This window comes from Empidonax traillii, unplaced genomic scaffold (assembly GCF_003031625.1).
Source record: "Empidonax traillii isolate 1590-97213 ecotype Southwest subspecies unplaced genomic scaffold, ASM303162v1 scaffold209:size809316, whole genome shotgun sequence".
NCBI lineage: Eukaryota > Metazoa > Chordata > Aves > Passeriformes > Tyrannidae > Empidonax > Empidonax traillii.
In genome coordinates, this window is record NW_020955402.1 from 541,830 (window position 1) to 560,400 (window position 18,571).

At 40.9% G+C, this 18,571-nt stretch overlaps 1 protein-coding gene across 1 annotated transcript in view; it reads left to right on the top strand.

Annotated features, from left to right (window-relative positions):
• Positions 1–15,028, top strand: part of SYN2 (synapsin II) — a 168,435-nt gene extending 153,407 nt beyond the window's left edge. The window contains exons 11-13 of the mRNA XM_027887417.1: positions 6,940–7,000; positions 10,773–11,058; positions 13,953–15,028. Coding sequence (XP_027743218.1) covers positions 6,940–7,000; positions 10,773–11,058; positions 13,953–14,088 — 483 coding nt within the window. The 3' untranslated portion in view covers positions 14,089–15,028. The remainder of the gene's footprint in view (positions 1–6,939; positions 7,001–10,772; positions 11,059–13,952) is intronic.
• The last annotated feature ends 3,543 nt before the right edge of the window (positions 15,029–18,571 follow it).

The window sequence follows — 18,571 nt, forward strand, 5'->3', positions numbered from 1 at the left end:
GCTCAGGAGGGACATGGAGGGGCTGGAGCAGGGGCAGAGAAGAGCAACGAGGCTGGGGAAGGGACTGGAACACAATTCCCATGAGGAGAGGCTGAGGGAGCTGGGGTTGTTGAGCCTGGAGGAGGCTCAAAGGAGACCTCATCACTCTCTGCAACTCCCTGACAGGAGGTTGTAGCCAGGTGGGGGTTGGTCTCTTCTCCCTGGTAACTATCAGTAGGACAAGGGGGCATCATCTTAAGCTGTGCCAGGGGAGGTTTAGGTTGAATATTAGGAAGAAATTCTTTACAGAGAGGGTAATCAGGCATTGGAAGGGGCTGCCCATGGAAGTGGTGGATTCTCCATCCCTGGAAGTTTTTAAGATGAGACTGGATGTGGCATCAGTGCCATAGTCTGGGAACCAACCATGGCGGTGTTGGATCAAGGCTTGGACTTGATCTCAGAGGTCCTTTTCCAACCCGGCTGATTCTCTGATTCTCTGATTCTATGAAATTTAACTGGCCAGGAACTGGATGGTCTCCCAGACCTGCTGTGCCCCTTCCCCTTGCCTTTCCATCTGTCTGTGAGCTCTTTCCCTGGTGAAAACATGCAGCACGCTCATTTAGTCTCAGCACATGGGGGAGCTCGTTCCTATCCCATACTCCACATTCCTTCCTGATCTGTGGGGAGCAATTTTTTCACTGGAAAGAACTGTGTGAAAGCTGCTGGGCAACTGCATGTTTTTAATGTTCCCTGTTCAGGAAATAGAAGTGGAAATCTGGCTTCTTCAGGCAAGAGCTGCAATAAAAGAGCTGCATCCTTGTCCGTTAGAATTGTTGATTGGCAGTGGAAGGGACCAATCAGCTTCAACAAGTGATGCTACTTCAGAAATTCTTTTTCCCTAATAAGTCAACATCCTACTTTTCCTTTAGAAACCTCATCTCCTTGGGGGGTGGGATTATTTTTATCCTAGAAATAGGGCTGGAAAGGCCAATGGGAAGTCAGATGTTTCGTTATCTAAGGGGAAATACTGGCGTGTAGATGTTGACAGCAGTGAGTCCTTGCCAGGGTACTCACCTTCCCTGACAACCTGGCAGGGGGTTGGAAACAGATGATCTCTAAGGTCCTTTCCTACCCAAACCATTATATGGTTCTATGATTTTTAAGACTGTGTGTAAAAATATTCTAGAAGAAAACTGTTGTCTAGCAAGTTGTCTATCAATGGGAAGCACTTAGTCTGTGAAATCAAAGTTAGAATACTTTTTTATGTTTAAAAAAAAAGGTGCCCTTTTCAGTGCATTTTTAAGATACTAATCCAAGTAAAAATTGTGCTGTATAGCTTGTTTTCTGCTCTGAGCAGTCATTTTCTTTTCCATTCAGTGGAAGACCTTAACAGGATTTGAAAGTTGGTTGAGCAACAACAAAAGCTGCTCTAAGTTATTGAATTCTTTATCACAGTTTTGACATGAAGAAACTCTAGGCTGGCATCAGTTTTGCTGAGTGTCTTTTCCATACAGATTTCCAAGGCTGAACACTGGTACTCCAAAAAACTGCAAAAAGCAGGAGCCAACTCTCCTCTAAGTGCCCCCCTGCACCAGGCAGTGTGAAGGTGGATTCTTTTTAAGGTGTGCATTGTAGCTGTCCCTGTTTCACTGCCTTTCTCAGTCCACAGGGAATATATAACACAATAAATAGCAAAACCTTTGTAGTCCTGTTCAGCACCACGGGAGCAAAGCAGATACATCACCTGTACCAGATTCACCTGAAACAGGGTAAGGTCTTGGCCAACAATCAGAAAGCCCCCCTGCCACACTCACTGCACATTAAATGTATAAAGCAGGAAGCAACGAATTTTTGAAGAGTTTTGTATTTTTGGATGCTCTCTATCAGAAAGTCACTTCAGGATTTCACTGCTTTGCTCAATTATACAATATGTGTTTATTTCCAGCCTAGTTTTATTCAGTTTATAGACATTTCTTCTTGGTTTGTATTGTCCTTTGGCTTGTTTTTCTGCCTCTAGTTCTTTACCAGTACAACATGTTTATAAAAAGCAACTGTACTGTGTTCGAGCCTTCCTTTTACTAAACCAAGCAAGACATATTCCTGCAAATGCTATAGGCAGAGCCTCTTCTGTCTGCCTGGTCAGTTGAATAGCACTTTCCCTTGCCAGCTCAGTTTACATTTAGCTTCCCTGAGCAGGGCTGACGTCAGTGATACCCAGCACGTCTCACACCTCCTGCAAACACTTCACTGAACCTGGGATCAGATTCTGATTGTTTCACTGCACAAATCTTCCCCATTAGATTTCAGTGAGTGAGCTCTGCATTTCTGACAGATGTGTGTTATTATGCCATAAATAAATTATTTTGGACATTACATTTAAGGGGTTTGGCTTTTTGGTTTTGTTTTTTTGTTGTTGTTGTTTTTTGGGGGTGTGTATTTTGTATGTGTGTGGGGATCTTTGTTTTTTAGTTTGTTTGGGGTTTTTTGGTTTTGTTTTTGTTTTTTGGAACTTCGCTCATCAATTTAGTTCTTTCTTTAGGATATTTTGGTCCTACAGTCTTCCAGCTCTGTATAATCTACAGGTTTTAGTAGCACACTCCTCCTTTTTTTTGCCAACTTAATTAATGAATATTCTACTTGAGTTCTAAATCCCATTTATATCCTTCCCATGACTTTTTATTCAATAACTGCCTATATCCTCAGCAGCCACTCCCTTACCCATAATTTAATTCCAGTAGCATTGGTGTTTAACCTTCTCCAGTGTACCTTGTACATTCCCAATTGCTAGAGAGATCTGGTACAGAATCCTGTATTTCATGAGTCAGCTGGTTTTAATTTCTGAGATGAAGAATGTTTGATTTTTACCTGCATCTCATTTTTAGCTTTTATCCCACCTGCCATCCTGCCCCTGCTCCTGTATTTATCATAATCTATGACACTTCAAACATTCATTTACTGTTGACATCCTACTTAAACTATCTAAATTACCTCTCTCCTTAGCAATAACATTTTTTCTTATTTCTCCTGTTACTTAATTGTTTTACTATTTAGTCTTGGTCCTTTACGAGATCTAACTCAGCTCATATTTTGGCAGCTCTCAATTGATCCCCCTCTACTTCTTGACCTGAAAAATCTGGCTCTTCCCTTCAAATGTTGAAATACCTGGGAAAAGCTTCTGTCCTTGCCTTACAAAGAAAACCAAATGAGACCCAAAACCAACTGTACATGCTCCAACTATAGTTCACAAAGTCTTCCAACTCAGCCAAATCAAAATCAATTTTTACTGGGTCTCTGTTTAGCATCTCTTTTGCCCAAGGGCTGTTTCCCTGCCAAGTTGCTGCTTTTGCTCCCACCCAGTTCAGCATTCTTCAGACTACTCAAAATTCAAGTGTATGTGGATCCAATCTGCACTTATATAAATATACAAGGTAGAAAAGGAAGTAATAACTTGATCAAATTCTAATACAACATATTTTGTAGAACAAACAGTTCTTTCCTCCAGTTCTGTCCCTAGAATTCTAAGGAGATTTTCAGGTAAGCATGGAAAGGAAGGAAGTGCTACAGATGACTCTAGAGACATCTGTCTTCTGGATAAGTAGTGGGGTTTCTGCTTTGGCTGTAATTAGCCAATATTCTTAAAGATCATTATGCAGCCAAACCATCTCTTGTTATACCCAGAGCTGAGAAATCACTGGAGTATATTTGTAGCATTCATGTGGCTTAGAGGTTTCCCCAAGTAAAGCCTTATTTTTTTAGGATAGTTATATAAACAATAAAGCCCTTTGAACAGGAGAGCTTCTATAAGCTATAAGTTCTTTATAATATTACTGTCAACATCTGCAATCCCTTCTCTTTGGGGAATTTGGATGTGATATAAAAGTTGTGTTCCATAAAATGAAAACCAAAAAGGCTCCTTATGACATCAGTTACCACACCTCGCTCAGGTAACCCTAAACCAGATCAAACACTGTCCTTTCTGCTTTCTTTGCTGATAATTTTGCTCTTTAGCCCTGAGCATCCAGGTAAGAAGCTCTGAAGGGCCATTTTCCATGGTCTGTGCTGCATTTAATCCTTGATTCATCCAATGTTTGATTGGATGAATCAGCAATAGGCAAGTTTGTAGCTCAGAACTGGATTACAGGAAAACATGTTTGTGCTAAAGGGAGGGAGGAGGGCGAGATTCTAGGCTGGGCAACAAAGGAGAAGAGAAAAAAACAAGAGGGGTGAATTAATCTGCAGGACAGGCCTGGTCCAACATCTCTGTTGAGAGAGGCTGTGCTGCTGTGAGGAGCGAGCAGCTCCCACAATTACATTGGCACAGCCTCTTGGAGAGGTGAGAAGGAACAGTCTGGAGTTAATTTGCCAAGAACTGGTGTTTCAGAAGAAGCCTGGATTTTATTAAAGGTCTTGGCTCAGGACAGCAAACGAGGCTGGTTCAAAGCCTGTCTTTAGTATCAAGTATCAAGGTTTCTGACTGTCTGAAAGAAAGACTCATGAAAAGGGCTGGATTACTACAGACCACTGAAAAACCATGAGTAAGATTTCTCAATTAGGAGTGTAATGCTAATTAGACTTTTTGGGTCAGCCTGGGTGGGTTGGCTAATTAGCCAAAGTAATATACCCATGTGATTGGCCTGGAGTGTGGGTGAGGTTCCTGGAAGCACCAGGTGATATCTGGTGGAAAAAAAAGGATGTGTGGGTGGTAAAATCAGGACAGCTGCAGTCAGTGACTGGAGAGGGGGAAATACATCTTCAACAGAAAATGCACAAAGGCTCTAAACTTTCAGAAGAGTTTGGGTAAGGATTAGCAAGCTCCTGTAGTGTTTATTGAAAGTTTAATTTAGGATAAAACAATTTCTTTGTGAGATGGAGAGATAAGCAGATTGCATCAGTGGTGGCATTGTCACACCAAGTCAGTTGAGTTGTGTGATAAATCCCAAGACCTTTCAGTGCAAGAACAAATGGCAGATTTGCTCCAGCCTCGAGGCATGGAGGAGACAGAGGCCCTGCAGTTGTTGTTTTAACATTAAAGTAGATGTGAATTTAAACTGCCAGCCTGTGTTTTCAGTTTCTAAATAAAACATGAGTTTTACCTACATAATCTTTTGTTTCAGTAGGAAAATGATGACACTCAAGTCCTTCGTGGTCACCCTGTGCCCCTGCAGAGAACACACAGGTTGGCTTATGGCCCTTCCTAAGCCTATCTTATGGTAACCCCGGTACTTATGATTATGAAATATTCTGTGTGCTGGCTGACAAAGTCACATGGCCTGTTTGGTGCTTCAGGAGAGAACTCTTGGACATCCTCAGGCCCTGGAGTTTCCTCTGGGAGCACTGCCTGCGTCCCAGTGGGCTCTCTGCAGTGCCCCAGGCACAGAGGAGGCTGCCAGGTGCACCAGAACAATGGGATAGCAAAGGACTTGGCTCCTCCAGGGCAGCTTTTCAAGGTTTCCACTCTGGGCTGATTGCCCCATCTCCAGGGAGCTGCTGATGGAAATGCACGTTGTTCCAGTGAGCACAGACAGAGTGCATCCCTCAGACACGGCACTGAACACGCTCAGGGGAGCACGGCAGCTCTTACATGGGATCAGAAAGTTAGAGGAAGGAGGGAAACAAAACAGAGAGGACTTTAACCCACACTAAAGCAGTACAACATTTTCTGCTGGCTGTGTGTTTCCTTACAAATTTCTCTTATTTTGTATATATGCTCATCCTTACAACGATGCTAACTGAGAACTCTGTAACTGGGTCAGGTAATACAAGGGGCAGAGTTTGTACCGATCATTTTTATTCCTCATTTAGGCTTCTGAAGGTTGGTAACACTGAATAATTTGAGTTTTAGACCTGTCCTGTGTCTTTTATTTGTGTAGCTAAAGCAGACAAAGCAAATTTTAAATAGCTGCATGTGATGGAGGGTTGTCTTGTAACATTTAAAACTGTAAGTGCTGGATTGCTGTGCAGGAATTCACAGCTCAATGACTTAAGAATTATTCTGTAGTTATGAGATCAAATACAAATCTTCCAGGAAAAAAACAGTAAGCCTTGCAAGAAACATGTTTAATTGATTTTACATTTACTATGTAATAAATTCTGGGGGGTTTCCCTCTTGACAGATGGCAATTTAATTCCTGTATTCTTAAAGAGAAAAAAAAACCCGAGCTATTATGCCCAACGATTTAACGTATTTCACATTTCAAAATATTAGAGAGGGGAGGGTGTTCTACTCCAAGGTTTTGGTTCAGGCCCATCTTTTCCTCTCGACAAGTTTGCATGTGAAAATGATAATGCCAAATAAATCTCCTGTTTTGAAAAGTTAAGTATTACATGTGTTTCTAATAACATGTCAGATGGAGTAGCATGAAGTAATTTCAATTATTTTTATTATTTGTCTGTGGGGTTTGCTTCTTCTTTCAGTCTGCTTAGCAAAACACTTAAACCTAGAGCAGACCATCTTCCCATTTGCAGTCAGTGAATCAAAGTGAAACTATCACTACAAAACACCCTGCTGTGCTCACACTTCTGGATACAAGTGAACAGTTAGAATATAAATTAGTTCTTAAATTACACAGAGGTATTTGTTGAAATCCATGTCCTAGTCAGTCTATCCTAAAAAAAACAGAGCAGAAGTACTGAGGTACAGAAAAGTCATTCACAGTTCTAGGAACTGAGGAGAAGGACCTTGCACAAATGGAGGTAGGTTTGAGAAGGCATTCCCTGTATTGTGACCACATGCTGCAAAGGGAAAACAATATTTTTAAGATCTTTGGATTAGCCCAGGATTCATATATCATGTCAGACAGCAACTAAATTAAAAAATGTTATCTGGAATAAATTTCAAGTGTACGTTCAGCCCCAACACTAAAAAGGTTTCTAATGAAAATAAAGACAAATTAGTGGAAAATTGGAACTAAGCTACACTAATTTTTTTTTTTCTCTTCTGTTTTCAAATGTATTTTCCAGAGTGGATCACTAAAGGAGCCAGAGCCAAACAAAATCCCACCTCAGCGACCACCACCTCAAGGTTGTTTACAGTACATTCTCGACTGTAATGGCGTTGCAGTAGGACCAAAACAAGTCCAGGCTAATTGAGATAACTGAGACTAAAAGCAAGGGTTAAAGCAAAAATGGAAAAAATAAAAAAAAAAAAAAAAGAAAAGAAAAGAAACAAACACCCAATCTTAACAGCAAACATCCCAATTTTGTTCAGTTTTTGCATTGTTTCAGTGCTGACCTGGACTGTGTTTTTTCTATGCAGTGTCAAATCTACCGTCTGGTTGTTTCCTTGTTCCTGTCTGTGCGTGTAATGCTTTACCAACCTTCCTCTGTAAACTCGTGATTGCAGGGCTGTTGTCAACGGTGTACAAAGAATGTGCCTCTCTAGAGCCCCGTGCAACTGTACATTATGGATGGTTAGACAGTATTTTTTGGGTATTATATATCATTCAGTAAAATCCCACCGAGGTGCAAATGGAAATCCTTTGGCTTACTCTGTGAGTGTGTGCACACTGTACTCATAGCCTTTATTTTTGTGTGCATGACTAATAGCTAGGTGATCCAGAGATATTTTTAAGAGTCTAGATTAGAATTTGCTAGTGAGGCTTTTTATTTATAATTTTATAAAGTTTATTAACTTTTGAGTTTTACTTATACGCAAGTGGAAGTCTAATATTTCAGTGACTCCATAAAATACAGTTCTTCCCAAGGAATATTTAAAATATCTTCTATTTTACATACTGGTATTCATATTTTTAGTAAATCTGCATTAAATTATTAGCTACAGAGCTATGTAAATGGGCCACCTATGTGCAATATCTCAGTGAAAGTGTGAGTATTTAATGTATCCTATTTCAATTAAGTAGTACCTTTTGTTGTTGTTCTGAATTAGTAATCTATGGATATTTTTAATGAAAACTGATGCAAATACTTTCAAAAAATCTTATACTTACCTAAGATTTAAGTCCCAGGTTGTTTAGTGAGAAGTACCTCAAGGACTGTTAAACTTCCTATAAGAGCTCATTTTTTTTCACATACTGAGATGTGAAGGGATGGCAGACCAAGGTACCTTTAACCAACCAGGGATGTTGCTCTTGGATTAGAATGCAAGACAGAAGTGTCAGTGGTTTTCTTTACCAACTCAGGTTCTATCTACTATTTTACACCCAGAAGTATCCAGATAGTTACAAAGAAAACCCAGTCCCAACACTGTCCACATGAATAGGGTTTATAATAATTGCTTGTCTTCAAAGATGCAAAAAGACTTGGGATGCCTGACAAGTGCTAGATTTTCTGTGGGTAAATTATATGTGATTTTTACAGAACCAATTTATAATATGGGATTTTATGAGAACTCCACAGGCAGGCAGTTAATCTGTTGTGAGAAATCTAGCCCAGAGTCACAGGCTGCACACTACTGGCATACCAGAAAGCTTAGTTGCAACTGAGCCACAAAACTATAATTTTCATCTTGAATATGTACAAAGATGAGTAGTGGCTATGAGTTTCATGCAAACAATTATGTTTAAAGGGAAAACAGCCTTATGTTCTACTTCTGTTTTCCCTACAAGCACTGGAAAAAATTATCAGTGAGTCTCATCATTCTTAGTGTTTCTTTTATTTGTACAAGCTGGCTGGTGAGATGAGAATTAAGGTATGCATTATTAGCTATTTAAATGTTTGTGGTAAGTGCTACTGTTTACTACCTATCAGTAAATTACATGAATATTTTGCTTTAGTGATCAGCATTTGTCTGGGTCAGTGATCATTCCAATGATGGCATTGGCTATTTTGTTCTATATTAAGAAAATTTCACTTAGAATCAGGTTCACCAATCCTTCTCTCCAGACACCCTAAAAGTGAAGAAACCATACTGCCCTGGGGTGGAGAAATGAATCTGATGACTGATTTTTCTTTCAAGCAGTTGGTATTTTGTTTTGCATGGAGTAGTCCCAGTGCTCGCAAGTGCTTCTCACACGACATTTGTGTGCTGTGTGTGAACAGGAGGGGGTTCCAGGCAGGATTTCAGCCTGCTGACTGTCGAGGATTCGCAGGGGCACACACTATTCCTACATCCCACAGCCAAGACACAAGCCAAGATGTCTCTCTGCATGTCAGCATGCTTAGGTGCAATATTGTGGGTAACAGGGAACAGATGTTTTACAGTGTAGGCTTAATGTTCAGTTTTGTTGACTTATTTTTGGTAAAAATTTCTTTCATGATTGTTGCCTTTTGTACAACCCAGCTGCAAGAAAGTGAGCAAACGCTGGAAATGTGACAGCAGTATATCTTTTCTGTGAAATATCTTGTACAGCTTAATGTGCAATAAAAGAAAGTTATATCTGTCTTCAGTGTAAAGTTTCTGGCATTCAAGCCTGTATGTACAAGTGGGGAAAAGAAACCTTTCTGAGTTTCCATATTGAGTGAAAGGAGACAAATAAGAAAATGATCCTTATTAAGATGTTGCAAGACCATGTTATCACCTTCAAATATTTCCTACAAAAGTGGTTCAAATTAAGAAACAATGCAGGCACATTCCTTAACATACAGTACGTGCTATTTATGCTATTTATCTTTCTACACCACACTGCCACACTGCTACAACTGCAGGAAAACTTACTGAAGCATTAGCACATGCTGTTGTCAGACACATACTCTGGAATCTCATGTATTAAGGGGAAAGCTGACTATGCTAGCAATGTAGAACCTCAAAAAATCTTGTATTGCAGTGGTACCTCCAGCTACAAAGGTTTTCTTTGAAGACCTAAGTGGATGAAGTCTTGCACTAAGTATCTATGTAAGACTAAAAATTCCCAAATATCTAGAACATCTTGATCAGTTGTGTTCTATAATATTTACTGTTCAGCAAAGCTCTTTTCCTGAGTGAAACATGATCCAAACAAATACTCAGAATTTCACCCCGTCCTTTCTTCCCCTACAGTCAGATGTCCTGTGTGCATTGTCACGTGCAAGAATTGCGATTCAGTTCTAACATTCACTCCAGAAAACCACAATCAGACATGGGACATGGGATAAAAGCAGCCCACTGATGTCTGACACAGCACTATTTCAGTCAGAAAGCAGAAAAAGCCCTACTGTGTGATGATGTAGCATCTCTCAGCCATGGATTTCACAACCTAAGTCTCTACTACATGTATTTTCACACTTAATGCAGTAGTTTGCCAGCATCCTTTCTTTTCAGTGGAAAGATCATCTTGATGAAGAATTAGTAATGACTTTCTTGTATTTCTTGTAATGTTCTTGACATATCTCACTAAGGGGTTAAGTAAATTAATTAAATACTTTAAATTAGCCAGAAAATTTCAGTATAAAGTTGTTTTACTGCTATGCTGTAAGAGTGAATCTAAGAGGACTATTACAGAAATAATTTAAAGACTTTGGAGGAACAAAACTGCCATAACTACCCAGAAAATAGTAACTGTATTGCTGAAGTAGATATTAGTGCTATGTTCAGTTATCTCACAGCCTTAGCTCGGGCCAGCATTGTTCTGGCTGTAGCTCCATTGGTTTGGTTTGAAGTCAGTACCTCTACTGCTGGGATAAACTGGGTACTATTTAGCAGTTTTAAGGATGAATCATGGGTGCTCCAAGCAAGTTACTAATGTGCCAGGTGTGATTAGTAGTATTGACTACATGAAAGTACGATCCATATTAGTAAAATTTTGCCTCAAAAGTAGAATTAGTCACATTGGAGGATTATTTTAAAGTGTTGGCTATGAAGTCTAATAAGGACTCTTTGAAACTATAAGATTATGAAGTTTTTCTTGTGCTGAACCTAGGGGGCCCAGTGCAACCCCAAGGAATGCAATCCCAAAGCCAGGAGCCATTGCAGCCCCAGCGCATGTTCCCCCCTGGGCAGGCAGCAAAGCCCTCAACCTCCCAGCCCCAGCGGCCGCCCGGACCCACCACCCAGCAGCCACGGCCCCAGGCTCAAGGTCCTGCCAGCAGCAGATTAGCAAAGGAAGCAGAGCCACAGCCACAGCCACAGCCAGCTCCACAGCCTGCTCCACAGCCTGCTCCACAGCCTGCTCCACAACAGAAGCCTCAGTCTCATCCACAACTTAAGTAAGATTTGCTTTTTCCATTTTCTTTTCTCCTCCTAGCACAGGTCTTGTTGCCAGAACTGTAATTTGGGAGTTGGGCCAATATGGAGGGAAAAATGTACATATGTTCACAGATTTAAAATGAAGTTAAAATATCTCAAAATATTCAAAGTATTTTAATATTTTGGGTGATGGAACAGGCTCCCCAGGGAGCAGCACCAAGCCTGACAGAGCTCAAGGAGTGTTTGGATGATCCTCTGGGGCACATGGTGGGACTCTTGGGGATGGGTCTGTGCGGGGCCAGGAATTGGACTCAGTGATCCTTGAGGGTCCCTTCCAACTTGGCATATTCTCTGGTTCTGTGATACCTGTTTATGGTTAGTAATTCAGTACCATTCGTTATATCCTAAGCACTGCACGAAATTTCATTTAGTGGTTGTGCAATCTCTGCCCTAGTGAGGTCTGAAAACACATCATCTTTCTCCTCTTTGTTTCCTCCTCCTGGTGCCACTGACTCACAAGCTGGGTGTGCTGTAAGTCTGCACACAAAGAGGAAGTCTTATCTATTTAAACTTTTAACCTTGCAGTTACTCAGACAACAGATTCCATTTCCAAAGGCCTAGCTCAGAAGCAAGCCAAGTGAACACTTTGGAGGGTGGCTGCCAGGTTGTTTCTTTAGGGCTGCACTCGGTCCATGGCTGTGTGGTGGCACTGACTGTAGAGCCTGATGATGCTCAGAAAAGGCTGCGCAAAACTGTCTGTGGTATCTCACTTCTGCAAGATTCCTTACAGTGAGGAATATGGAAAGGATTCCCCCTCACAGCCTGAACTCAGCCGGCAGTAGAACACTCAGGGAAGTTATCAGCAATGATGTGCAGTCTTTCAGCACAGAAATCCTATTGCTGATCCAATCACAGCCACATTCTCCTTAGTTTGGTGCATAAAAGACTGGCATGTAGGCTTGGTTTCATCCCAGGAACACAGATCCCCTTGTTCCACCCACTCATATGTTAATTCTGGTGGGAAACAACTCTGAGTGCTCCCCTAGCCCTGTTCAGTGGAAGAGGGATGTTAGATGACAATATGCAAAGGTGACAGTGCTTTCCTTGCCTTCCTAGGACAATGTCTCTCTATTCTGGTTTATAAACAGAAAACTCGAGTTAACTGATCCATCATTTAAGTGTACACAGTGAATAGAGAGGTCGATTTTCTTAAGCAAGATGGAAACTAGTTTAGAGTTTGAAACTTAACTTGACAACTCCTGACACTGGAGAAAAGCAGCTGAGAACAGTTACAGGCCTGTACCATATACTGGTTTCAGCTTCCTCCCTTTAGTTCTTTGTTCACATCTAGATTCATTTTTCTCTTCTTCAAATGGAAGAGTATCTATTTAAAATGAAATAACAAAGGAGAAATTAAAGTTTTTAAGATGTAAGCCATAATGAGAGTAGTTTTCCTAACTTTCAGAAGCAGTTTTAGGTCCACACCAAGGCTCAGATCTCCTGCCTGTAGGATTAACTCTATTTGCATGTGTATGCTTTGTATTCACCCACATGCTGTTGCCTAACCTGTATGTACATGTTATTAATCTGTGAATAAATATTTAATTAGGCTACTTATTGTGTTACTAATCAAGTCAAGTGCTGCTTCCCACCCTCCCTCTTTCAGTGAGTACAAACAAACATTTATCAGTCTATTCTCATTAGCACAACTATAATTTATGAAAAACCTAAAACGCCTGTAGCACTGTTTGCTGTACATTATTAGTTTAGAAGCAGAGAGGCTGCAAACCATGAAGAGTCTCAGGCAATCAGAATAAAGAAGTGTTTCAGTTTTACTATAGCCAAAACTGAAATCTAATGTACTGAGATAAAAATGAAATCAGTTCACTAGTTCTACTAATGCAAGGATGTCTTTTTACAAAGTTTATAACTCAATTATGTATTCCATTTAAATTCAAGCCTTTTTTTTAGATATTTTAACTGACAAATCAGGAGTTAAGGTTTTAAACTTTAGCTATTTTCTTTCTTGTTTTCCTTGTGTGTTCTGTGTTTCGTGCTTTTGGGAACTCACACAGAAGTTACTAAGGATGGAGTAGCATTGCCAGACTAACTGCCTATAGACAAGAAAAATTATATCTGATTTGCAGTATTTTTTAAAGCCAAAAAGTGTCATTAAGCCTCCATTAAGGATCTAATGCCCAATATATATGGAGAGAGAGGGAGAGCACATTACAACTTTGGGATTCATTCTTCAAACTCTTGCCAATATACCTAATTTTTCTTTGTGCATAACTGTTTGCAGCCTTAACAAACCCAGTTATTAATCATCCATGCTCGGTTGTGATTTGGATTTAGTAGGCAGGCCCCCATTTTCCTCAAGTTCTAATTGACATCATCCAGTTTACTGGAATACAGTGCTCCAGATCTGTAAAAAGAAAACAAACCACCAGTGTGTGCCTTAAAAAAAATCTTATCCTCAGATATTAATTCAAAGTGCAGGATGAATGTGGTGAGTTGCCCATAACTGTGTTGCTTGTGGTCAATGCCCATTTTGTTCACTGTCCAGGGAATGGCTGGAGCTGTGTCAGGGCAGGCTCAGGGTGGATCTCAGGGAAAGGTTCTTCCCCCAGAGGGTGGTTGGCACTGAACAGGCTCCCCAGGGCAGTGGGCACAGCCCCAAGGCTGCCAGAGCTGCAGGAGGGTTTGGATGATGCTCTGGGGCACAGGGGGTGACTCTTGGGGATGGGCCTGTGCAGGGCCAGGAGATGGACTGGATGATCCTTGTGGGTCCCTTCCAGCTCAGCATGTTCTGGAATTTCATGGTTTTCCTGCTCTCCTCAGTGACACAGTGAGGAGTGGCCAGAGCTGGGGGACAGTGTGACCACACCAAACCTGCTGTGTTTTTGTCTTGCAGCAAGTCGCAGTCTTTGACAAACGCCTTCAGCTTCACAGAATCCTCCTTCTTCCGGTCATCTGTGAATGAGGACGAAGCAAAAGCTGAAACCATCCGAAACTTGAGGAAATCCTTTGCCAGTCTCTTTTCTGATTAGCCAGCTTCATCTCAGTGCACCCAACATATAGTCTGGAAACTCTGTGAATGTTCCATAGGTTTTGTTTTCCCTGTGCCAGTACCCTTCTCTACTGTGCTAACTGTTGTATTAAGCAATATGTTAAACTTACGGGAAAAAAATAAATAGCAGGAGGACTTTGATGAGATCCCAGCCAGGAACATGTATAAACACCTGTAAAGAAGGAAGGGTTCAGTTGCTACCACAGAATGTTGAAGTCTAAGGTCCTTATCCATTGTAATATTGTGGCCTTACTGTGACTGAAGTATCTATTTGAGACTCCTTTGTAGAACTGTGTTAATAAAGCATTGAGGAATGGGGTTCTCCTTGCTTTGCCCATTCCCAGTGCATTGCCATGCATGTGTATTTTGTGTGTAAATGTTTTGTACTGCAAAAGTATAGTCTTGACTTGTTCTTGCCTCCCGGATTTCGGAGGCAGTTCACACTGACATTGTCAAGCCACATAAATAATGTGAGAAATTGAAGCAGTTTCTTCCTCCTTATACAATCCTTCCATCAGCTGGTTGTAGACTTCTGATGTATTGCTGAGAGTTATCAGTACACTAAATGTCATAAATAGAGTGTAACTGTACTACTGTATCTCCACATGTCTATTTAAATTTATTTCCAAACTGTAGCCATAACTGGGTTTAGTTGCAAAGAATATGCATGATGTTACCCTTATTTTTGTGAACACCTTCTAATAAATGTAAAGTCCCATGCCTGATTTAAAAAAAAATGTCTTCTACAAAGCTTGTTTTAATGTCAATATATATTGTCTACTTTGAGTGATATCAAAAGGGTAGCTTTGTGGTTATAAAATATTTGGACACAAACCACAGCTGTAAGAAAATAAACTATCACAATTAATTCCTTTGTTGAATCAGCATAATAAAAAAATGTATAAATTCCAGGAATCACAGTTACATTTTCTACTAAGTAGTGTCTTTTAAAAATATTTAACTTCTGCAAACATAATTGATCCCAGACTTTGAGGTAGTAGCTGCATTTTTATTAAAAAAAAAAAAAAATCTAAATCAAACTGAAGTTCATTAGTAATCTCTAGATTATCCATTTCCAAAAGATTATCAGGTCATTTTGCCTATTCCTTGCCAGGAAATGGTGCTAACAGGGGAAACAAGAAAAAAATAACTGTAACATTAACGTGTCTGAGGGAGAAAAAGAGCAACACCACAGTAACTTCAAAATCAAATGGGTTTTGTAATGCGTTTGTAGAGACACATCTGTTTGCCTCAGAAATTTTAGCTCCTGTAGATCTGATAGTTTATGAAGCCTGGGTAAATCAGAGTCAACATTTTCTGGCATCAGCCCTGGCAGCAGATTTGGCTCCTTTGGGTGAGGAGCCTGGCCTGGGGTTGGCAGTGAGGAATGGAAACTTTACTGGGCAGTGATGTCAGCACAGGAGTCGGACACGGCCTCGGGTGGCTCTGTCTGTCAGCAGGCTTGGCTGAGGACCTTAGCACACATTTCCTGAAAAGCAGGCACGTCCAAATCCCTCACAGCCAGCACAACTGGCACCTTCAGGGACTGACAGCGAGGACTGACTCAGTGCCAGAGTTCCACAGCCATGCCCAGAACTAGCCAGGTGAGGACTGAGAGGAGTTTCGGGGTGAGATTGCCCTGCAACGTTGGGAACACAGCACAGAGCACTGCCCTCTGTAAATGGAATCTCAGTTTTGCATTGACCCTCGGAGGAGCTCTCTTACTCACTGGCAATTCTCTCTTCTTCCAGGATGAACGCACTGTGTACAGAAGTTAAGTCGATGAATTCTGTGACAAAAACAATGCTTTAACAGTTAAGAGTTTTTATTCATAAATATCAGCTATACTTTAATTTTTTCAAGCTTTGTCCTCCTCACCAGATTGAAACACCCTCCACTGGGCTGCAATAACAACCTTGAGCACTTACAGAGCCTTTCATGTCTGAGAGGCACTTTACTTTTAGATTAGAAAGATTAATCAAAGTTGCTAACACAAATTAATTACTGCTTCAGAGAAAGCATAGTAATTATGCATAGTTTGGCAAGTGTCATGATTAGTACATACCTAGTTTCAGCAATATTTAGTACAATATGAATTACAGGTAGTTCATTAGTCCAGGCCTCAGATTTCGACTCGAGGCAAAGTTTCTCGCTCATATAAAATTCCCTCCCACCTCTTCCTGGGAGAAAACGGGTTTCACTACAGCCTTTGTTTTACCATCTGGAACAAAAAAAAGAAAGAAAGGAAAGAAAAAAGAGAGCAAGATGATGCAATCAAATCTGCATGGTGTATCCTCCCACACAATGTACATAACACATTGCCTCTCCACAGTGCCAGAACTTCTCTGCTCCTCCGAGCGTGCTAAAGCGTGTCGCACACAAGCTGCTGCCTGCTCGTGCTCCTCCTGCACTGCTTCGTGTTCAAGACATTGCTAAGCAATCCATAACACATCTCCAAAATACTCATCTGGAAAAAAAAAGGGTTTTTACGAAAAGTCTGTTCAATCTTGGATAGCCCGTTCTGTCTTTGCTTCGTTAAAGAGGCTGCGCTTTGGCCTCGTGGGCGAGCTCTGAACAGCCAGTTATCCAGAAGAATGCTGTGTAGGGATACACAAATGGCAACACAGGAGTGGCTGTGCTTGCTCATCTCTCTGAACCTCAGCCCAGGAACTCAAGGGCTGTACTTCATTTGCACCTTTCCATCAGATGCAGCTTATGATGCCACAGGTTTCTGTCCATAGCACTCCATCCTTTTTCATCTTTCACTTAAAAATCAGGGTAGTGTGAGGGCTACAAGAGCTACTAATCAAGTTTAGTCTTGAGATTGAGATGGAGCCACTTTCTGACCATTAGGCCTGAAGCCAGTTCAAAACACTGGAGCAGATTTCAAGAGATTGTAATTATGGTCAGAGTGACTAATCCAGCTTTGAAACAACCACTAACTCTCCAGTAAAAATTAGTCAAAATAGTACTAAGGTACTTTGTAAACACTGTGTGTGCTTTGCATGCTTCCTGCTTCACTCAAAGGCCTTCCCTGAGCCAGCACTGGCTCCATCAGCAGCTCAGGTACAATGAAGCTCCTGTTTACAGAGCTGAGGCGCTCGGGGCACGTTGTCTGTTGCCAGGTCAGTGCTACAGACCCAGCTCCTGGCATTGTCCTCAGGAGCAGCTCCCAGCAGGGATGCAGGAGGCTGGGTAAGCCCAGCACACTCTCTGAGATGTCAGATTGATCTCAGCCTGTCCCAGGGACCAGCAGAGCCACCCAGGGGTGAGCAGGGACCAGGGGGACACCGGGCACAGCTGCAGGCTGGGCAGGGCAGAGAAAGGGGATCCACAAGGGCACTGCTGGCCAAGGCTCAGGACTGAGTTTCCTTCTCTCTCTGGACACTCAGCTATCCCAGCCTTCAGAATTATTCCAGCTTCCAACAGAGAGGCAGCTTAATTGGGCTCTGCCTTTGGGCTTCCCCTGGCAAAGCAAAGCTGTTTAGCTGCAAACAGAGGCATTTGCAAATTTTACTCACTAGTAGAGTTTATTTTTCCATACCAAAAGTAACTAGAAGTGATTATTCACTCACAGCAATTTAAGAAAGCTCATCTAAACTATCACACGTGCCACTACAGATGAATTTAAGTTCTGAAAAACAATACGTGTCTCCAACGTGGAAATGCCTTTTATTAGACACAAATTTCTAAACAAGCATAAATTTTAAGATTTTTTTAAATCTTGTATCAAAAAATTCAAAGTGAGTATGTAAAATTAGTCATTTGTTTTGTAAATGCATATTCAGTTATGTAAATATGCAGCAAAATTTCCAAAGTCCCATTTTTAACTCATTTCCCCTACTTTTTCCTCTTTTTAAGGAAGAATATTCCACCTCAAGTAAAATACATTGTTTCATGAAACATTGATTTGTTCCTCTGTCATTAAATTATTGCAGCTGAAAAATTAACTCAGTATTAAGAATAATAATTAAACTTTTTTAAAAGATAAAGAATTCAAATACTATCTCTAGCATCAAGTAAGTCCTTTAAATGTAAAATAAGCCAGGAAGAACAACAGAAAGATTATCCCCCCCTTTCACATTAAGATAACCCAGGAGAAACACTGGAAACCCTGGAAAATTTGAGGGTTTTTTTTCCGTGCAAATAACAACGCAAAAAATTAGAAAAAGCATCAATTTGAACAAAACAAATAAAATAAACAGAATTTGTGGTTTTTACTGAGACTGGAGATTTAACTTCTTTTAGCAGTGTTAGATGTGGTGTTTAAAAACGGATCCACTTCACATTATTTGGCACTGCAGTTCCCCAGGACAGGAGGGGTATGATGGGGAGGGGCCCTGGATTTACAGCTAAATCTCCATTCTTTAAAAGTGATGGGTGGTAACAGGTAAAATGGAAGGTAACCTGACAATGGATTTAATTGGGAGCTAATTCATTACTCATGGGTTTTATTAGCATTT